Source organism: Uloborus diversus, unplaced genomic scaffold, assembly GCF_026930045.1.
Source record: "Uloborus diversus isolate 005 unplaced genomic scaffold, Udiv.v.3.1 scaffold_306, whole genome shotgun sequence".
Taxonomy (NCBI): domain Eukaryota; kingdom Metazoa; phylum Arthropoda; class Arachnida; order Araneae; family Uloboridae; genus Uloborus; species Uloborus diversus.
In genome coordinates this window covers 91,287-115,021 of record NW_026558468.1, presented here as the reverse complement: position 1 = coordinate 115,021, position 23,735 = coordinate 91,287, and the positions used below count along the sequence as shown (strand labels likewise).

At 33.7% G+C, this 23,735-nt stretch overlaps 1 protein-coding gene across 3 annotated transcripts in view; it reads right to left on the bottom strand.

Moving 5' to 3' along the window:
- Positions 1–6,866: 6,866 nt before the first annotated feature.
- Positions 6,867–23,735, bottom strand: part of LOC129233277 (nucleolar complex protein 4 homolog) — an 86,844-nt gene continuing 69,975 nt past the window's right edge. For all 3 annotated transcript variants that reach the window (XM_054867328.1, XM_054867327.1, XM_054867329.1), the window contains 2 exons: positions 11,814–11,927; positions 6,867–6,978 (listed from right to left, as the gene is read on the bottom strand). In XM_054867328.1, the coding sequence (XP_054723303.1) occupies positions 6,886–6,978; positions 11,814–11,927 (207 nt within the window). In that variant the 3' untranslated portion in view covers positions 6,867–6,885. The remainder of the gene's footprint in view (positions 6,979–11,813; positions 11,928–23,735) is intronic.

The window sequence follows — 23,735 nt, the reverse complement described above, 5'->3', positions numbered from 1 at the left end:
CCTACTAAAAATTTTAGTTGTTGTTCCAAGGGATCCGGTCTATTCTTTTTTGTGGGGGAGGGAGGGGGGAGAAGAGGGTGTTCCATTGCTTTTAAGGGGGTGGAGAACAACTATATTATACTCAATGCCTTTGTTGGAAAAAATATTTGGGAGAAATCACCAAGAGAAAAGGTGGTTTAAAACCAATTTTGTTTGCATTATTTTAAAAATAAAAACCCAAGTAATTTGAGGGACAGTAAACCTCCTCCAACTATAGAAGTGTATATATACATATACAGGATGTCTCAATTAAACGTTTTAGAACTTACAAGAGGGGTAGGGTGCATCCTGACGACTTGAAATCATATAGTAATGCAGGGTTGGAAATGCTTTCCTAAAGTAGTTATGTAAACAGAAAAGCACCATAAAGGAAAGACACAGTAAGTGAAAAATATTTTTCATAATACATATGAAAGAGCAAAAGGTACATGGTTCTAAGTAAGTGTCCGAAGTTTTTTCACCCAGTTCTATTGCACACCTCACATCTTCGGTGCATGAAACTCCAAACAGTCTAGAATACTCCCGGCATATCTCAAATTACTTGGGTCGGGAATGCATTTCTAACCCCACCCACATTGCAATATGATTTCAAGGAGTCAGGATGCATCCTATCCCTTTCAGAAGTTCTGAAACATTTAACTGAGACACCTTGCATAATTATGTGTAAGCCCTTACACACAGACCCTGTAGTGCAGGGAGGGGGGGGGGGGGAGTTATGGCTCAAGAAGCCGAACTTCATAAAAAAAATAAAAATAAAGGAACTTACTGTCCAACCACGGATTGTATGGAATTTTTAAACGTCCAGATAAGACGAATCATGGCCCCACTCATTGCGCTGGCGCTTAAGTATTGAGTGGGGCCACTGTTTAAAGGCGGATGAAAAAGGTAAAACAAACAAATCCGTAACTTATAACTTGCTTTGGAGCTTAATGAATGAGAGTAATTTTTCATCGTGTTTGTGAGAAGCTTTCTTTTCTATTCTCTGAAATTACATTGCACCACAAACTGTCTGAAGCCTGTAATTTACCCCAAAGAAAACACATGAAACGGAATGTTTTACCTTTTTCATTAGTAATATTAACCCCCGTAAGGTAGCGTATTAGAGCTCTGGAGTTGTGAATACATTTTTTTCCATTAAAATTATTTTAACAGCTTTCAAAACGAAAGAATAATAATTAAAATTAATAAGCCCATTAAAATAAATATATAAAAAAAATCATTTCTTTTTCCCCTGCTGCCAGTGGTGTAGCTAGGGAGGGGCAGAGGGGGCGGTCCGCCCCGGGCGGCACTTTTTGGGGGGGGCGGCAAATTCACACCTTTGATGCGGAAAAATTTAACCCGTTTTCTCAATAAGGAAATCATGCTTTTAATCTATTACTGGAGGCAAAAAAAAAAAGAAAAAAGTGTCTTTGAATTGTAAGGTTTTAGTACGACTACGATAATAAAATTACTCTAATACAACACATGTGTTTTTATTGTGGACATCTTAGCACTATTGTTTGTCTTTTCTCTTCTTTCGTCTGAAGCTACAGACTGAGGGAGGTGGTGTAAAGTTAATGAATCATGTTTTTTTTTTTCTTTTTGCTGTGAAGGTTAACTATTAAGGAGGAAACAATAAATTTCATAACTTTTTGTTCTATGACGAAGCTACCACTTGATTTTAAATAAGTTCCTACAGGAAACCACCATATTTAAAAAAGAAAAGAAAATTCTTTTTTTAAAGGAAAGTGCCAACAAGAGTAAAAGGAGAGAAGTTTAAAATGGTGGGCGATTTCTTGCTCATTTTCAGGATTACATTATCTGTTTCAATAATTAGTTTGATTAGACATTGACTACAAAATTTTCACTAAGACAGAATGAATTTTATGTTCATTTTATAAAAAAAATTATTCACAACTCGAATAATAATTGCTTTTACTACTGTATTATATCAACTAATTCCTTTATGCAATGAGTTTTACATTTAGTCATGTACTTTAAAGAAAGGTTTTTAATTAGTAAAATGATCTCTATAGGCAAAGCCTTAGAACATTTCGACTTCCATTGGTGAAAAAGAGAATCATTCAAATTTGGTAATAATCCAAATTTGTTACCAGATCTAAGGGGAGGGGATGAGCCTTGTTCGTACGCTAGGTGGTAACTTCTGAGTTTGTCAACATTAGGTGAGTCGCTCAACCACGGATCCAAAAGAGAGTTATTTTGGAAGACCCTTTGAGAAACAAATTGACCCTAAATTTGTGTTTCTAAAACTTCAAATTAGGAAAATTTCCTTTGTTTCTTCCTACTGTCACAAAACTAAAAATGCATTTCCAGGACGTTAATTTTGAAAAATTTCCAGAGGAGAGAGCCACTTACCATCCCTTCCTCCCTTAATTTGTCCAAATATAGCCTAACAGGTCTTTGGGTGGCTTCATTTTCACTCCCCCCTTTTCGTTGTCTAAAGTGTGCTAGATAGTTTTAAAATGTGTTTTGAGGCCGGAGAATTTCGATCAACTGAAGACTGCTTAAAACTGCGTTGTTAAACTCTCAATAAATGTCACATTTTTCGGAAAGAGCAATTGAATATTCTTATCCCTTAACGTCAACAAACAGCCCAAAAGTGCAGTTTTAGGCTTTGAGTCTCGAACCATTTTAAAGGAATAACGCTCACCCTATCCCTTCATCAGTGGCGTAGCTAGACCCGACTTTCGGGGGGGGGGGGGTTACTTCTTTTATATATATATATATATATATATATATATATATATATATATATGTATATATATATATATGTATATATATGTATAATCGCTTGGAATTTTTTCCTTTTCTTCTTTTTTTTTTCTTTCTCTTCTCTCTTCTTTTTCTCTTTTTTTTTTGAGACTAACTTTTCGGGGGGGGGGGGGGGGTTTGTCCCCAAACCCCCCCCCCCCCTTAGCTATGCCCCTGCCCTTCATATCTCATTTTTTTGCCTAATATTGATTATTGAGTTTTTATAACTTCAATACTAACAAATTCATGAGGGCGGTTAAGCCCTGACCCTTCCTGTATAATGATTAAAGAGAGTCTAAAGTGTGTATTTAGGACATCAACTTCAAACTTTAAAATCCCAATGTCTCCCAAAATAGCTTAAAGTTGGGTTTTTGAAACTTAAACTTCAAAAAAATTCTAAGGTAGGGACCCCAGATGTGCACAAAATCACCTAACGTCATCACAGATGGCTCCAAATTTCGTTTTTAGAAATTTCTGAGGGAAGACCTCAACCCCCCTTTTTTTTTTCTCAGTTGTGAAGAGCTTAAAATGAGCAACAGTTTCGAAAAATATTTCGGGCGAGAAACCCCTCTCTTAACTCTTTCTCTTTACATTGTCTGTCAAACAATGGCTGAAGTCGCGTTTTTAGGAAGTCTTTTTCAAAAAGTTTCAAGGGGAGACGGAAAAACCATTTGACTTCAACATTTTTCGAAATATTTGGAAACTTATGGCATCAAAGATAGCCTATATTTGCATTTTTGAAACTTCGTCGTCGAAACAGTTTCAGAAAGCTCCTGAACGCTTCCTATTCTTCTTAACGTCATCAAAGATGGACTAAAAATTAACTTCTAGTTTGAAAATATTTCTGCAGGAAAATCCAGTCTTTGTTGGAGTTAGGAGAGACCTTTACAGCACTAGATACAGCCTACATTTTACGTGTTTTTCAGTTTTGTTGAAAAGCTTTCCGGACAGCGCATCCGAACCATCCCCAATATCTTCAGGTATTCAAAGTTTGCCTAAAAATTGATTTTTAACACTTAAGTTTCGGAAAATTTTCTTGAAAAGTCCTGACCCCCTAACGTCATCAAAGAATGCATAAAACTAAGTTTGATTGTTAAAAAAAAATCTGGAATGTTTCGGTGGGATTCTGAATCCTTTATTTTTCTTCTGCAAGAAAAATAAGAAGGAAAACAAATAAGTTTGTTTTCTTGTTTATTAAAATCTTATTAAAAAAACTTTTAACTCTTTAATGCGTCAACTATTTACCATCATAAAGGGCGGCAAATTAAGGAACCGACCCGGGCGGCAGAAAGTGTAGCTACGCCACTGCCTGCTGCCAAAAATAATTTTTTAAATGAATTAATGCACTTAACAAAATAAATAAAAACAATAAAATGTCAACTTAAATAATTTCCATTGTCAAAAAAAAATCGTCCACGCATATCTTTTATGTAGGAACATAAATGGCTTCGAGTTTATGACTGAATACCTAAATTAAAACTTTAGCATGAAAATAAAAACAAGTCATATTAACAATAATTATTTCACAGTTAAAACCATAGCTGTGGAGTTGGAGTCAGTGTCAATCTCATTTTGAGATAAAGGAGTCGAATATCCAAGAATCGGAGTCAGTCCTCTGTGTATAAATTTTTGCCAAAGCTACGAAATCAGAGTTGAAGTCGGGGAGTGGGAGTTCGATTAATTGTCGGGCACAGGAGCCAGAGTTGGAGTCAGGTGCCCCTAAATTCTCGGAGTTGGAGTCTGGAGTTTGTCGGCAATAGCTATTTCCAACAAAAATTTGTTTGAAGTAAATCTGTCTTCAAGTATAGAATCTACATGGACTTTGTTTCCCCGTAGGCGCTAATGTTAAGGGATTAGAACTGTTCAAAATTGAACGGAAAATTGTTCAAATCAAAAAGATATTTTATATACAAGTTTTTCATCAAAAGCTTTTTCCTACAAAGTTTGTTTGAAGCAAATTCGCCTCACAGTTTGGAATTGCCTTGAATTTCCCCCGTAGGGCTACTAGCAGGAAAAACTAAAACCGAACGCTAGAAAGAGAGAATGAGCCAACGGCTGAATCACTATAAATACTGCATACCTGATTTGCAAAACTTTGTCATATGTCCACCACGTGCGGAAAAAGATGTGTGCAAATCATTCGAGAACTTCATGGAACACGATGGAACATCATGACGCCGTCTTATCTTTCGATGCCAGAAGGCGAAAGTAGATCTTCACGATTTGTTTTCATTCTTTACCAGAAGTGAGTTACAGTGAAAGCTGCTTAGCAAAGCGATGAATTCCTTAGGTTATCATTACACCGAGAACATTCACAGAAAGCTTATGTTTAAATGACTTTAGTTGTTTGTAAATTATGAGATACATATAATAAATTACTTTCATATACTTAGGATAAACTTATGTTTATCACAAATGGATTGATATTTTCCAGTGGGCGTAGCAAAGACAAACTTACAAGTCCTCTTCGTCTGAAAACACAAGATTAGAATGGTTTAAAATAAAGGTCAATAAATATTTTAAAGGCAAAGGAACAGAATCGCATGATAAATTGAAATAATACAGAATTTCAAAAGTGGATGCAATCGGATTTTGAAATGGTACATAAAAATTGGGACTACATCAAAAAATCGTGAAAACAAGCTCCAAATGCATAAAAACTTGACGATAATCTGCAAGAACTGGCAAATATACTGAAGGAATTGCAATATTAAATGCAAAATCGCACTTTTGGCGCAAGTTTGTCTGATTTTGGTGCAGAAAAGTCCATTCAGCAGTCTTTTGGAGCAGTTTTGTGCAGGATCAGTGATTGGCGCATCCCTGAGCATACCTTATTTGGAGTGAGAGGAAAATTGAAGGAAAAAAACTAAAACCTCTTTTCTTCAAGATAACTAGAGACTCTCAAGATAACTCAAGAACTATGGTTTTGTTATTATTGCTTTTCATTGGTTATTGTTACTAAAATCTCATTTTGTACAAATCTGCTGCATTGCACCATTTCTCCCAAGTTTATTTCTATATGAATTTAGATTTTGAAAGAGAGGCAGCAATTTCTAACTCCCGAGTCCTTGAATAAAGGGATTCATGGAGCCAGAGTTCAATCTTGGCTGCATCACTCAATAATATCAAGTTTTTATCTGTTTTAAATAAAAATCTTTTTTTTTTTTTTTTTTTTTTTAACTAGAAACATTTGAATTTAAGGTACTGAAAATGGGAAAGTACATTTTAAAATTAGGTTTGTTTGTAAAGTAAAACTTAACAGCAGCAAAAAAAATCTAAAAGCAAAATTGAAAACAAATAAATATCTAATTGGTTATCCTTTTTCCTTGCATTGGAACTCATAATTTAGTTTAAGTAACCATGCCAAGTTTCAATACAATCCGAGACTGCGGGAGTTGAACCACACTCTATCTTTTTCTTTTATTCTAAAATAAATTTAAGAAATAAAAATATTATTGAAATAATGAATAAAATAAGCAGATATAAAGTAGCGTATGGTATAAAAAACTTTCCAACGTTTAAAATAATTGAAATATTTGCAGGATGCAAAAAGATTGAAATATCAAATAAGGAATGCAATTTTCATCAAACACATGCGAAGCATGTGTTTGATGTCGTCGGCATGTCTCCCAACATGTTTTTGGCAGATATCGCGAAGGATGAAGATTTGAGGGGGTAAAATAGAAAAAATAAGAAAATAGGGACCAAACTTGATATAGTTTTTGAAAAATTAAGGAAATTTTCAGAAAATTAAGGAATTAGACATGAATCAGCTGTTTAACTCAATGTCATAAAACAAATATTAAATTTTGTCTCACAATTATAGTTTGCAACACAGTTAAAATTATTCAGAGCTGATGTGGTTGTATATGTTTTGTTTGATATTTAAAGCATTGTCATCCTTTGATATACATGATCCTTTTTAAAAAAGTAAAAAGGAGCGAACTAAAAAATTTGTTACCTTTTAAACAAACATAATAAATTTCAAAAAATGAAATTCTAAATTTAAGCACACTGGTCATTTGTAGCAATAGACATGTGTTCAGTACTTTATTGTGCAATAAACTGACAAGACATTACATTAAAAAATAATTTTTATTTATCAAAAATCCAAACATTTTCCATACATGGCTTTTTTGTTGCAAGAGGCATTTCAGAAAATTTGCGTTTTCTTTCTTTTTGATAGACCTGATACAGAAACAAAAATCCATGAGATACAAACATCACAATGTAATTCAAACTCACTAAACATACTTGAATTAAATTTAGAAAAAAAAAGAATAAAATGAAGGAGGTTGATAATCAAAAAAAAAAAAAAAAAAAAAAAAAAATAAGACAGTAAGATTCATTATAATTTTTAATGGATTGTATGATAAGTTCTAATCCCTGCAAGTAGGATACAAAATAAAATTAATTTACAAAGAATTTAAATAAATGATTTTCAGAATCCTTGAAACAGCTCGTTACTTGAACTTTTTTTACAAAAATGAGATTTGGTGCTTGGTCCAATACACAAACCGGAGAAGACCACACCAAAAGAGTGCCAATAGCATCATTTATCCAATGAATAGAATTTACCAGACTAAATAAAATTTGAAGCTCATGTCACAATGCACAAACATTTTTTTCATCTCCACAATAACACTATATTCTTTTAAACTTTAATATGTGGTAATAGTTTTGTCTACTCCAGTGGCGTACGCAAGGGGCAAGAAGGGTCTTTAGTTGTTTCATTTGAAAAATTCATACATTAATTTTAAATTTATCCATTATTCGAAAAGTTAATTATTATTTTCCATGTTTCCCCTGTTTTTGTTTCATTAATAAAAAAAAGTATTGCAGAGGCTGGATTAAGGGGGATGGGGATCTTGAGGGGACATTTTCCATGAGCGACAGTCCATGAGGGGAGAAGCCTAAGACTTTCATTTATTTTCTATTTTATTGATATTAAAAATAAAGTTACAAAGACATCATTCATCAAAGATCACCTGAAAATTGTGTCTAAGATTGTTTTCCAAATACTTATGGAGTCCCAAGCCTTACCTATGCCTAACATCCCCAAAGACTGTCTCAAATTGAGATTTTAAAACTGCATTTTTGAGAAAGACAAACTTAAATTAAGACAAACTTAACATTTAATGCTTTGAAAGACCAGGTATTTCCAATTAAAACTTTTTTTAAATCTCTGCAATTGTGTTGTGAAAAAGTTTGTTTCCCTTTCAATGCAAGCATTTTATTTTGCTTAAAACTTTTCCAATTGCAAGATATGTGCTAGGGACCATTCTAGCATAACTGAGCATATTGTAAGAAATCTCATTTGATTTTAGTCTCCCTACCTCCTTGCAGCATGAATAACAGCATTCTGTCAGTTCATAATGCTACAAGACTTTTCTTACAAATTTGTGACCAACATGCCCTTACTACACTTTCAACAAGTGGTGTGACATCTTTTTTAAAAACATTTATGTTTTAAAAAAAAGATGTTCAAAATTAAAACACCAATGTTTTAACAGGATAGATGTTTCCAAAACATCGACATTGCCACTATTCTGATTAACATGTGAAAAAAATTATCAGCATTGTGATAAAGGGATAAAATCGTAACATCTTTCTTTGGCAAGAAAGGATCCATAAAAATCATAGTTCATCTGTTTCAAAAATAAAAATATATGCTAAATATTCTTTGCAATGATGATTCAATTTACAATTTATATTCTTAATACACAAGAATATAGAAAATTATTACATTATTCTTCTAAAATGGACTTTAATTTTTATAAGCAAATGAAGAAATAAAAATTTGAATGCTCATTTTTTTTACAACTTAGTATTTTTACAAAAAATATGTTATTAACTCAATACAGTTAAAGTTTGCAAAGACAAATAAATAACTAAAGTCTTTCTACTCGAGAATTCATTAAAATAACTTCCAACCATTGAAATAATGGAAAAGTTTGAAGGATGCATAAGGACTGAAATTTAAAACATACTAAGCAATTTTCCGCAAAGCAATAATGGCATGTTTCCTAAAGAACAAGTTTTAACATATAAAAGCTAAAACTTTGAGACTTTAAATTTTTATGATAATTCATTTCATGAAAAACAAAGAAAAAAAATGAGAATGAAGGCTATTAAAATACTAGTAAGACCGCACTGTATTTTGCGGAAAATACTAGTAATTTCCATCTAAGCATGGCTTAATTTTTTTTCCCAAAAGAAGAAAAATAAAATGTAACTATACAAATCAGAGCTTTATAATTTTCATATGGATTTTTTTTTTTTTTTTTTTGCAGCTTTGTTACATTTAGTACTTAAAAATGAGCTTGAATTTTCTTCCTCTCAACTATCAGGAAAATTCGCTTATCTGGAATGCAACATTTACCACACTTCCACATTTTCACGCAACAGTTGCACCCATCAGATGCAAAAATTGAGAAGAAATTCCCTGACATTTCCAGAAATTTCAATAATTTGTAACTTCCCCTGACCATTTTAGGTGATTTTCCCTGACAATCATGAGTGCATATTTGATGATGTGCTCACAACATGGAAAATATTTTCAACCCCCTCCTCCCATGCATGCTTAAGGAAAAATTTATGTATATAAATGTTTTAGAATTTTAACAATGCCAGTTTTGGAATCGGTGTTTGATTTGAATTTTAAGCCTTTAAATTGTAATATTTAACCATTTTGATATCGTAATTCCAAAAGCCTAAAAACCGCCAATAACAGGGTTGGGGGTGGGGGGTTCTCCCCCAGAAATTTCCAAAAAATGCAATGGTAGACCATTTTGGTAAAGTTCAGGGAAAGGAGGGGTTCAGGGACTCTTACATCAATTATTTCAAACTGATAGTCCCAAAATGCCAATGTTTGGCGATCTTCAAAAATATTAGAGAAAGAGGGTGGGGGGAGCTCTGGGCTCTCCCCGAAATTGAGGCTTTAAAAACGAAATTGTACTTCATCTTTCGTAACGTTTGTATGCTTTTTGAATACATTATTGAAGGGATGGAGTTCTGGAACCCTCCTTCGGCAATATTTCGAATTAAAGTTCTAAAACGCAATTCTAGATAATGTTGGATAAGTTTGGGGTAAAAGCCTTCGCAGCTCCCCGCCATTAGTCTTTTTGCTGATCGTAAACATTTTTATTGGAGCAATGATATCACTTGGGACACAAGATTTTCAGTTTTGCAACATAAATCAGTTCTGATCGGAAATTCTACCGAAGGTAGCGCCAACAAACCAGAAAAGAAAGGTGGGGGAAGGGTATGGGCGACTAATGATAATGAACTAGCACCGTTTCCATTTGAAAAATAAAATTCTTTTATAAGATAGCAGGTGATGAAATTATAGCAATAAAAAACCACTTCAATGAATTAGATATATTTTTAAACGAGGTACTTTCCAATATTCATTAAATAAAAAAAGAAATAGGGGAACTGAATCCTTACCCCAGGCAGGGCCCCCGAATCACATCCCTCTTAAGGCGCTTAAATATAGGCTAAACTGGCATTTTAAATATTTCAGCATAAACATTTTTTTGGAAGAGAACTCCCAAACCCCTTCCTCTGGGTTCACCACAAATGTCCTAAATTTGAATTTTCAAGGCTTCAGTTTCATAATTGTTTTCTCGGCATAGTACCCCCCTTACTTATGACCGCCTAAAAATTTTAATACTTTAATTTTGGAAACTTTTTGAAAGAAGCTTCCTACACCCTTCCCAAGTTATCCAAAGATAACCCAAAACAGAGCTCTAAAATTTCAGAAACGGAAATATTTCGGGCTGGACGCCGGAATACCCCCCTCTCACTGTATTTACTACAGGCAGTGTAAGTTTGTGTTTAAGTTTAGTGTAGGTAAGTAGCAACTCCCCTCCCAACATCTCCAAAGACAACCCAAAGTTTTAAGACTTCGTTAACTTCAAAAATGTTTCAAGAAAGACCCCTGAACTCCCTTACTCTTAACTCACTAACAACAAGCATTATATTGTTTGGAAGTAGTAGCTATTTATCATTTGCAGGAGCTCCCCATCACAAGAGTGCCATTTATTTATTTATTTATTTATTTTTTGCAAAATTAGCATATTTTGTATGAGCTGATTCCTCTAATTTATCTTTAAAAAAGGTTACTTTTATGTATGGAAATATGTGTTATTTTGATTTGCTCTTTGAAATTTTGGTTGATCGGATTTTTGTTAAGGGTTCGATAATGGACACAAATTCCCTCTGGCCAGACCCTTGGGTATATATATATATATATTTCCTTTCTTTTTTTTCTGTTCCAAATTTTCTGAAGAAAATCAATGGTTTTGAAAAAAAATTTTTATTCATCTTTTTTTCAATGCATTAAAACAAAAAACGATTATCTCATTTTTTTTTTTTAAACATTTGTAAAAAAATGAGAAAAGGTTATTTTTATCTGCTTTTATTCAAAAACTTTCTGCAATTGTGTTGGCAATTACAAGCCTTGAATTCATCTTTATTATCATTAATTTTTTTTTTTGGGGGGGGGGAGATGGAGATGAATGTGTTAAACAACTGAATCAAGTAAACCACTGCAAGAAAAGCAAGTTTATTATTGAACTGAAAAGTTGAAAAGAAAAAAAAAAAAACTCTGATGAAATATACGAGCCCCAGGATATGCGATTAAAGCCAAATATTGCAGTTTTCTACCACATGATTTGTGAGCCGCTCTGGTCCGCTTCTCCTGAAGAGGAAAATGCTGTCTGGGTTCCTCTATGTAATCTTCACTCTACGTTACGATCGCTAAGAAGAACATTCAAGCTATGTAAAATAACCAACATACAGGCAGGGTTTACGATCTCTAAAGGCGAATCCTGCTGGAAATATTCAGGTTCAATGCGTTGGTTTTGAGGAAAAAAAAAGCACTTTTATACTTTTTATCAGATAATCCACAGATTACATACAGGAAAATACGGTAATATCTGCACCGACTTTTATCCTTCAAAAAACTTTTTCATTAAAACATACGATTGAATTTTTTATGGAACTGAAAGTATACTCACATCATTTAATGTGACATTAAGAACTCCTGATATGTCATATTCCAATTTAGGTAAATTAGAATTAATCACTTTAGCTTTACTGGAAACCACAGGATTCAGATGATTTTGCAAAGCCTAGAAATACAAACAAAGTATTATAGCAAAAAAATCTATATTATGACTGAACATGCCCCCTTCAAATCTTTTTAAAGACTTTATAACTCTGGCAGTTAGTCAATAAAAGATTAAAATTACATGCCCATTTTTGTGGAGGAAAAGGCAAGTTTAAAAAAGAATGGAAAGTTGAAACAACCCTTATAGACAAAAAGTAATCATCTGTTTAGTTCGTGAATTCTAATAATTTAAATGTTTTCACTTGAAAAGAAAAAAAAAAAAATCATTGCTAGTTTATGTGCTTTGTATCCATATTTTATTTAACTAAGTCACCAATTAACTGTTTGGGATGAGCAACGTTTAAGGGAGCATTTGCACAATATTCTTCTCAAGGACACTGCTGTATTACAGTTAATTAATCTTCCAGCATGAGGCAATTAATGTACTGATGCATCGTTACTTTTAGACCAAAATGTAGGCTACCAGATGGCATAACTAATCCTTGTTTTCTACAAAAGATAGTCTATTAGTATTTCTTTCTCTAATGTCAGATTTATGATTTGTCAAGTGTCTGGAATTCATTAAACTTAGGGTAATGAAACAGAAACATAAGTTAACAAGTGCAAAAGGAAGTACATGCTAAGAAAACTGATCTTTAAGTAATCAATTAAAATTTTTGAGATTTTATAACATGCTCTAAAACCTGTTTTATTGTTCCCAGTTTCACAAATAGAACTTTATGTATAAAAGTAAATTTCGATGAATGTGTTAAACACATGCAACCATAGATAAGAATCTAGGCATTTTAATAAATGCAGAAATAAGCATTGGGGGTTCAGTAGTAGCTATTTTCTGAAATTATACACTGAAAAAAAAGGGGGGGGGGTAGTTTGTATGAAGGGAAAGATAAAGTAAAAATTGGAATTGTAAATTAATAATAATTACGAAGTCTCTGTGTTGATCTTCCTTCATGATTTGAGCTAAATGCTTTAAAGACATTTTTACAATATCCTTAAAATATTTTATTACCTTAAATGTAATTTTAATGACTTCCTGTGTTTGTTTTCCTTATTTGGAATCAGTAATCTGACCTAAATTTAGGTACTTTTAACTGTAATATATACTTACTTTCTTTTATATTATTTTTTTCAGCATCTAGTACAGCCTGAGTAAAAACTTTAAGGCCAGTAAATATTTTTGTGAAAATTAAAAATTAAAACTATATTGATTTTAATACTATTATATTATTAATTATTAATATTTATTGATAAGAAATAACTCAACAGACAGGATTTGTAAAGTATGCAATTACCAGAAAAGCAGTGGTATATTCATAGTTAGTATTTTAGCCTCAGTAAAAACTTTAAGGACACTAGTTTTTTTTAAACTACAGGTACATATACTGGAACAAATATGATCAGTTACCAAGATTGTGGAAACCCTTCAATTTGTAGTGTTGTTATTAATTTCTTCAAAGTTTTGGTTACCTTTGTAAAGATATCGAAAGGTAAAAAGTTAAATGTTCATGATAGAGAGCAGATTGAATTTTTTTCTTCAGCCAGGGATAGAAGTGACATTTGCCAACAAAAATATAGGAAAATGTAGGAATTTTCTGCAAACAATATAGGAATTTTTTGAAATAAGATAGGAACATTTTGAAAAAAAGAGGATATACAGGTATTTTTATACCAAGGCTAGCCAGTATGACATTTTTTTTTTTCAAAATGCAATATTACTATTCGATTAAAAACATGTAATAACACTACCTGACATAAGTGCAATACATAAGCATAAATAAGTCTAAAAATACAATTCTACTTTGTTCTTATAATCTTAAGCACTTAAGCATCTTGTCTGATTCCATCCCGTGAATGACCAACTATGGCGACTATGTTTCACACGTAGCTGCTGGTTCGGTAGCTTTCCGGATGGAAAAAAATGATCGCTCCAGATTTACCCTATTTATGTTGTTCATATATTTATTTTGTGATGTGAAATTTTGTGAATGAGCTGCTTTTGAGATGTGGAATTTTGTGAATGGAGCCGCTTTTACGATGCGTAAATTTGTGAAGGGGCCGCAAAGCAGACCCAATTTGGGTCTGGAACGATCCCAAAATGTGCATGTCTTTCCTCGATTCCTTTAAAATCGGGAACAGCTTTGAGTATTCTTTTTTGAAAACTTGGCTGTGTGGCCTTTTCGGAGGCATTATTATTAAAATGAACGTTTAGTTGATACGCGAACTGCAGCACCTACATTCCGCACAATCAAAACCAAAACAATCGAAGTTGAGATGAGCTATCCCGCAAGTAGCAATAATTGCAGCTGTAGCCAAACACAAAGTTCCAAAAAAAACCCGTGCTTGTGGAGATTTGAAACGGTAGTTAGCCGGAGAGCCCTTCCTAGACTGACATCGTCAAAACCTACACAGGGCTTGTGTCCATCATGATCGCCCATGTTCATTGACGCCGAGTTCGAAAGTGAAGTTTGGAGGACTTGCGTAGGAGCTTCATGGGCGCAGAAATGAGCTGCGCAGACGAGCTAAAGTTGAACACTGCTCCGCTCCGGAAGAAACACGGTAAAGGGCTCCCAAAACATTTTAGCTTTAGAAAAGGGTAAAAGAGAACCATTTTCAATTAAAAAGAGGACTAAAGAGGACCAGTTAGGATTAAAAAGAGGATCTTGGGAGGACCATTCATTTAAACCCAAGGAAGCACCAAAAGGCAAATTAGCTGCCTTAATCTGTGAAGATAATTTGTTAATTAACCATAATACTGAGATTTTTAATAATACAATTCCTTTATCACCTTCTGCACAACTAATCTTTTTATCCATTGAATAATATTATTTACACAAACATTTGGATGGGGGGGGGGGGAGGCACATAGCTCAGCACATAAGGCAGCCTCCTTAGAATTAAATAGGCATAATGATACATTTTGAATTGAACCAGGGATGCTGGTAGTCTCACAGAAGGATAGATGAAGCTGTGCTTCATCTTTCTTTAGTTTAAAATTATTTTTGTGTTTTTATGTCTTGTAATGTTTCTTAATAGCATTATATCCCTTCACAACCGATATAAATCTATCACACACCAAACATATCTACTGTATTCAAAGTTTTCCTAAAAATGTCTGAAATGTTCAATCACAAAGGGAAGCAGATCACATGAGGCTTAGTTTTGCAATTTTCATATTCAAAGTATATTTTCAAGAATCATAAAGCTTACATAAAAAATATTACTTCATGATTGCAGGGCCATGAGTGCAGTGGCAGATACAGCCGGCGGGCAACCGGGCATTTGCCCGGTGGGCCAGCAATGCTTGGGGCCGATTAACTAACAGCAAAGTCTTTCGGGCCTGTCTACTAACAGCAAAATGTAAATTTTGCGCGCATGTATTTAGAATAACGCAAATTCGCAAAACACAGCCTCAGCTCCTCTTTATGCATGGGCTAAAGATTGCTGGTCGAGGGAGGTAGGGCCGGCACCACAAGAGGGGGAATTTTGAAATGGGGCTGCTCAGGGCCTGATTACCACACAGGCTGATTAGGCCTAGGCCTAGGGCCCCATGTTCCTAAGGGGCTCCATATTTTTTTAAAGAATTATGCATAGCATTTCAACGATATGAAAAATACATGTAGTTTTTAAAAAATAAAAAATTATGACTTATTAATTGGAACAAAATTTCTCTAAAGGGGAATTTTTAATCATTCTGCCAGTAACGAATTTACTTGGTCACGATTATAAGAGGGCCCAAAGGGGATTCATAAATGCACATAAGTGATTTATACATAGTTGTGTGATTAGACAAAGAAGCCTCGAAAAGTACATTCGTGCTTTAAAAATGTAAATTAAACTCTGCATAGTCTTCAGAGGACCTCCAAATTAATGTGGGCCTAGGGCCTCACAGGGGTCGATCCAGCGCAAAATTGGGGCCACTTTGCGGCCCCATCACAAAATTCCGCATGGCAAAAGCGACCCCTTTCACAAAATTCTGCGTCGCAAAAGCGGCCCCATTCACAAAATTCCCCATCGCAAAAGCGGCCCCATTCACAAAATTACGCGTCGTAAAAGCAGCCCCTTCACAAAAATTTATAAAAAGGCAGCCTTTTCACAATATTTTTTAACCGCAAATGTGTACGCATCTACGCGAAAGCCTACCCCTCTTCCACCTTCCCCCATCTTATCTTTTTGCCTGCTGCATGAGGTGTTTTTGCTTGAGAGCGTCAGGGGGGGGGGGGACGAGAGAGGGACGCTTGTGATTGGTGGCTAGCGAAAATCCAAGAAAAATAATGAGCACGTGATAAAGAATTGATTCGATGATTTTCTGCTGTTCCACGAGTGCGAATTGAAGACTGACTCATTTCACGCCACGGCAAATTAATCGCCTATATTCTGTTGGTTTGATTTGCTTCAATGACCAAATACTTCTGAATTAAATATTCCTTTGAATCATTGTAACTTTCAATTGTGTCTTAGTTGCACGCATCCTTCCTTTATCCATATTATTTTGCCAAATTATGCACTTTTAATTCTCAAAAGTAGTTGCAAATTGAAACCTTGCCAGTTGCAGATCTTCTAGCTTTTTTCATCTTTCTTTTTTTTTTTTTAATTTTTTTAAAATATTCACCTGTTTTTTCAATTTGTTCCTATTTTCTTCAGTTTATTTTGAAAAAGTTTAAGGTTCATAGTTGGGGGGTTATCTTACGGAACGGACGAGCAAAATTTCTGAAAATTATTCCCGAACGAAGGTTAAAAAGAACATTCGAAAATCTTATATTTTCCTTTTTTAATCAATTGCATAGAAATTCGCATTGAATACTGGCGCATGCTGATGCAAATCGAATTGTATGGCAATGAATTAAATCCTGTTAGAGTATGAGTGACTACGCGGGAAACGCCGAACAACCGATTGGCGAAATTCCCTGTAGTTTGTAGTTGATACTGTACGTTCTCGAAAGCTCACTTGACACGATTGCATTTAATGAAAAAAAAAGGTGTGATTAGGCCAGGGGTACCCACTTTTTCTCATATTCTTTAGTTTAAAGCAGCGTTTCTTGATCTTTTTTTAAATCTCGGACCGGTAGAACTTCGTCAAAAAATTTCACGGACCGGTAGAAATTTTTTTTTTTTTTTTTTTTTTCACTAAAATAAACTAATCTGTTTTGTCCCTTTTTTTTTTTAAACAAATGCCAGAAAGAAAACCCTTCTACTTAAAATAAACTTACAAAAGTTAATTGTAATATTTTTTTTAAATAACTTACACACTTTGAATGTAAAAATAAGCGCAGCTAATTTGTGTAAATTTTCATAAGCGAATAAATCTTATAGAAAAACCACAAAACGTATGCAAAGTAATGGATATAGTAATGCGTAAAATATCGTATAAAATTAGGAATAAAAATAAAATAAGGAAATTTTATTTTATTGGAAACGGGTATAATTCTTCGAAGACCGGTCAAATTTTCTCGCGGACTGGTGCCTACGGAGAATTGCTGGTTTAAAATGCATTATTCATTTTTTCTTTCCTGCTATTTTTCTTGTAGACTGTACGCGTAAGAGCAAAAGATAACTTCCAAAGTTACGCTAGTTTGAGCGTACAGCATACAGTAAACCAAAAGAATAACGGTATTATTTTTTTTGTAGTTTAATTCCTAGATTCCTTCTTTTATTGATAAAATACAATGCCAGCTGAAAAATATCGTCGGTCATTCTATTTAATCTTGCTGTCTTCTTAAAATAAATATGAAACTTCCAGTTGAGCAATTTCACAATTTTTTAACGCATGTCCGCTAATGGTGAGCAACGGGAACAGCGAGCAAAGGAAGTTTTATTGAGTGGGATTTTATTAAAAAGTGGCGGGAATCGCGTAATCTGCAGACGATAAATTAAAAAAATGTGGTAATTGTATATTATTCCAGTTCGTTTTCTTTCTCGGTATTAATTTTTCTTTTGTAACAGATCGTCTGCGATCCAGGAGCGCAGACGATATTTTTCGTAGTTAGCTTGTTCGCGCCTTCGCGTGTTTAAGAGGACATTTTTTAGGCGTATCAAAGAATAAATTGATATTCTATTCGATTATAATTTGTGTGGGAGCGGATAATAGATAATTTTAGCGGATAATGGAGCGCTGGAGATAGCCGCAATAATCTCAGTTTGGAGAGATTGCTTGTTCGTTGAAAATTATTCTGCAAGAAATTAAAATATGAAACGAGGACGTCCTGCAACGGGAGGTACCTCCCGAAATTGTGCGTATTATGTTAAAAAATTTCGCTCTTCGAACGTTCGGTCCCAAAATATTGTGAATTTCTTCAAGTCAGCAATTAACAACCCCGATAAAATCGCTACCACCACTTCACCATGCAGTAATGGTAACGCAAATGTTCCCGTTTTGGAGGGCTCGGGAAATGCGGTAAAAGATAGTACATCAAATGACAGTGAGGCAGTTCGCGAAAGTATAACGATTTTTGAGCAGAAAATACTGGAAGTGAATCTGGAGCAACTTCAATTGATGATGATATTGAGATTGAGCCATCAAATAATGATTCAAGCATTGTATTTGGGAGTACAAATGGAAATAAGCATGCAATAAATAAAAAGTACATTGCAAATTATGAAAAGGTGTATAGCTGGCTTTACTATAGTTATTCAGCTAAGGGTTTTTTGTGCAAAATATGTTCATCTTTCATGAATGTTAGTGATTTGAACAAACCTTGAGTAAATATTGGAGTTGATATCAAGAAAAGCTGTCACCCTATAGAGTTTTAAAAAAAACATGAGTGCAGCAAAAATCACAGAGAGGCTGTCAATATACAAAAATCTAGTGCAAAAGAAGGAATACTCAAAAAAATCTGAAAATGAAAAGATTGGAAATGAAGCAAAAAAAAAAAAAGATTGGTAAGTTTATTCAAATTTTGTACTTATAATCATGAAGCAATGGGCCATTTTTTAGAATTTTGAATCTCTAGTTAGATTTTTGAGGGGAAATTTAGATGACAATGAAATGAAAAAACATTTGCTAACTTGTGGTAAGAATGCCACGTATTTATCCCACATTTCAGTTCAAAACATTTATCTTTGAAAATACCAAAATTCCGTTCTTTTCAGGAAAATCCTAAATTTTACTTTGATTACGCAATATATATTTAGTATTAATTTGTATTGAGTTTCGAAATCCAATTCTAAAATAACTTTACTAAAAATAAAATTCTTTTATATGCTGTTTTTATATTTTTATTTCTTTCGAAGATCTTGGTTTCCTTACATGCGCCATGGTAAATGAATTTTTCGCATTTTTGATGTTGACTGTACCTTGTTAAGTGGCAAACAAATAAAATTTCTTTATATATTTATTAACATCATTAAATTGCAAAGTTTTAAACGAAATACCTACTCTGTAAGAACGTCAAATGTCAAAAAATTAAACGCTGAATGCTGGTGCAGTATTATTTTGGGTTTTAATTACTTTTAAGTTTTTCAAACACATACATTCTTCCGTGTTAAGAAATATGTGATATCTTTAAGTCTGTTCATATTGTATTTATTGGGAGTTATCATTACGTTCAGCAGCATGTGCAATTTTCATTGATCTAAAAGTATTTGAGAGGGGCAAACAGTAAATCTGTTGTGAGACTTTCACCTTAAGAAAGTGTGCCTTGCATATGTATATTTGTAAAAAACAATAAATGTAATGTGTATCAAATTACAATTAAAATGTTAAGGGTCTTACTTCCCCCCTCCCCCAGCGCATTTTCTCTAGACAGCTTTCAGGTATTCTTCAAGAACTTGCAATCACCCCCTGAAACCTGTCTAATGCTTTTCTATAACGATACGACAGCTAAAAATGCTTTTATATAATCTTTTCCAAGAAAAAAATCACAAGAAGTTCTTTTTTACAAAAATAAAGAAAATTCACAAAAATATTTTGCTTTTTCACAAAAATAAAGAAAATTCACAAAAATATTTTGCTTTTTCACAAAATGGGGACCCAAAAAATAAAACCTTGATCGACCCCTGCCTCACATTTAGTTAGTCGGGCTCTGGGGCTGCCAATATATTTTTAGTGGTATAATAAAAAATAAATGAATAAATTTAAAAAAAAAAAAAAAAACGGAAACCTTAGCGGTCGTAAAAAGTTGAAATACTTTTAGTCTCTTTGATGCTTTTATTTATAAATGACACTTCACTATTGCTATAAAATGCAACTTACAACAAGGGCCGATGTGAACTCATGTCAGCTTAGTTGGAGGATAGGGGCCTGGCTCGGAATTGAACTCGTGCCGAGAGTAAAATATCTTAATGGTGAAAGGTGTAGAAGGAGGCTTGTGAAAAATTGACCTTTGTCATTTTTTCCCGGATCCTCTTTTGCTCTAGGCCTTGTTTATAACAATTGGGATAAAAGTGACAAAATATTTTTTTCCGTAAAATTATTTAAAAACAACATTCATTTGGGGGTGAGCAAAATGGAAATTAAGGGCGATTTTTGAGTGAAAATTTTTTCGCGAATACAATACTTCCTTTTTTGTAAAAGGAAGTAATATGCAATCTTAAGATACTATTGAGAAGCATCCAGTTTCGGAAATTTGTTGGAGGAAAGTACTCGAACCTCTCCCATTTTTTTTAACATTCTCAAAGATGGTCTAAAACTGTGTTTTTAAATTAATAGTATCAAAATTTTTCTAGGAAAGTGCCCCGTCCCCACCTCTCTCTCGGCATCATCAATGAAGAACGTTTTAAATCTTGTTTTTAGTTCTTTAATTTAGAAAATTTTCCGGAGTGAGCCTCCTGAAAACTCCTTTTCCTAACATCGCTGAAGGTCGGCAAAAATTTCGTTTTTGGAACTTAACTTTCGAGTAACTGCCGGTGCCCTAGACTTTACCAAAAAAGGTTTTTAAGACTTCAATTTGAAAATTCTCTGGTGGATGGCCTCGGAATCTATTTCGACTTAAAATCACAAAGATCTTCTAAAACTGCGTTTTCACAGAGCTAATATGTTTTTAAAAATTTCAGAGGAGAGCCCCCGGAACCGCTCTTCATACCATATACTCGAAGATAATTTAAAATACTGTTTTTGGTTTTCCACTTTTGAAAGATTGCAGCAGGAGAAACCCTGAACCTAAACTCCCCTAACATCACCAAATATTGTCTAAAATTGAGTTTTGAGACTTCAATTTCGAAAATTTTTCGGGGGAGAGGCCCCCCCCCCCCCCGGACTCCCCTATTTCAGACTCAATGTTAATTTTTCCATTAAGTTTATATTAATAATACTTTAATGACTCCCAGAAGCCAGAAAGCTAAGTCCTCTCTCCCTCTTTGTATTGATACATGTGTTTGAAAAAATATTGAGGGGCTGCCAAACTCGTACCCGACCCCCCCCCCACACCAGGATTTTGACCTCGCATCGAGTCTGGGGATCGTCAGGATATGGCAGTATAAAAAAGGGAATGTTTATGACAAGGCCCAGTAATGTATGTTTGTGTCGAGGGACCCATCACGTTATAAGACGGCCCTAGTATTTCACCTATGAACATTGCTAGATCAGTTTCATATAACAGGGCAATTAAGTTAAACTTGTTATGACTGCAGAAAAGGATATACTAGCCAAGCAGTGTTATCATTAAGGAAATATTCAATTAAGTTCCGGGCATTATGAAAATTCTTAAATGGACAATTACAATCACAATTTTCTCCCAAAATAAGGTTTAGCTAATACTGTATCAATTTGTTCATCATTAAAGCGCAGAAGTGTTTATATCTGTTAAATTTTTGTTTAAATATAACATACTTAGTTGTTAAGAATTATTTCCTCATATTTAAGTGATATCCCAATCGTTAGCTAAAATTTAATATCTATAAGAGCAATGGGGCCGCTACACCTCCTAATGCCAGGGCCGATTTTTTCAACCAATCCGCCACTGCATGAGTGCTTTGAACTTTTATTGGGGGGAGGGGGGACAAATCCCCCCTTAGCAGGCATCATGCTGCCTGCCTTGTCTAGTGGTCAGAGAAGTCTGACTGCCACAGGAAGGTCTGGGTTCGAATCGCGGCTCGGGCATGGATGGACTTTCTCTCTCTTGTCCTTTCTTTGTGTGAATGTGTTGCTATGCTGCGAATGATTGCCCACCCCTTAAACTTGTCCTTATGACGTGTGTACTGTGGAAGTCGGACTTCACACCAAATGACGGTACAGTTGGAAAAATGAAGCAGCGCACCCCAAATTGCCAGCCTAGCTGGCACATGACAACAACAACAGCAAGCATCATGACAATGAAATGATGTACACAAATTAAACTTCATAAAATTACATATTTCAACTATGTTTCATATACAAATGCTACTTTAAAATGTTATGTGCTCAATTGTTTAAATTTAATATCTCCCCCCAAAAAAACAGTAATAAACGAAAATAAGCAAATAATAATCAAAATTAAGTTTGGAAAACTAAATAAACTTGAATTAAACAAAAAAATTATTAATTTTTTAGTTATTTAAATAAAAATTAAATTGAGTTAATCTGACGTAGCATGTCAAAATAACTTCTAATTGCCATAAATATAAAAATATTTATAAGATGCAAAACGATTGAAAACTCAGAGAAGCAAATTTTCACGAAACAAGTTTAATGTTGGCATGTTTCCCATAAAACATATTTGTTTTCTACTAAATTAAACATAAAACATGCTAATCAAGGGGGCATATGCTAAAATAACTTTCAATTGTCAAAAACATCAAAATGTTCACAAGATGCAAAAGGATTGAAATTTCAAACGCGAGATGCAATTTTTCGCGAAGTCCAAATTAGCTCAATGTTGTTATGGTTTCCAAAATTTTTCCTTCGTTAATTATTGAAATTAATCGAAAAATAAGCTAAACTAAAGTAGCATATGTTAAAATAACTTCCAATTATGGAACACATCACAATATTTACAAGATGCAAAAGGATTGAAATTTCAAACGCAAAAAGCAATTTTCTGCGAGGTCCAAATAAGCTCAATGTTGTTATGGTTTCCAAAATTTTTCCTTCATTAATTATTCAAATTAAACGAAAAATAAGCTAAACTATGGTAGCATATGTCAAAATAACTTCCAATTGTGGAACACATCAAAATATTTACAAGATGCAAAAGGATTGAAATTTCAAACGCGAAAAGCAATTTTCTGCGAAGTCGGAATCAACTCAATGTTTGAAAGACACCGCCAGCTCAGTCGGTGTTCAAAATATTTCCTTCGTTTATTATTGAAATTAAATGAAAAAAAAGGCTAATCTATAGTAGCATATGTCAAAATAACTTCCAATTGTCAAAAACATCAAAATGTTCACAAGATGCAAAAGGATTGAAACTTCAAACGCGAGAAGCATTTTTCCGCGAAGTCCGAGTAAGTTCAATGTTGCTACGATTTCCAAAATATTTCCTCCGTCAATTATTGAAATTAAACGAAAAATGAGCTAAATTAAAGTAGCATATGTTAAAATACTTCCAATTGTGGAAAACATCAACATATTTACAAGATGCAAAAGGATTGAAATTTCAAACGCGAGAAGCATTTTTCCGCGAAATCCGTATAAGTTCAATGTTGCCATGGTTTCCAAAATAATTCTTTGCTAATTATTGAAATTAAACGAAAAATAAGCTAAGCTAAGGTAAGCACATGTCAAAATCACTTTGGATTGTAAAAAGAATCAAAAAAATATTAACAAGATGCAAAAGGATTGAAACCTCAAACACGAAAGCAATTTTTCGCGATAAATCAAACCGAATATATATGTTCAGAAAATTGCACTAATGAAATATTTTTAAAAGAACTACAAGCACAATCCAATGATTTTTGA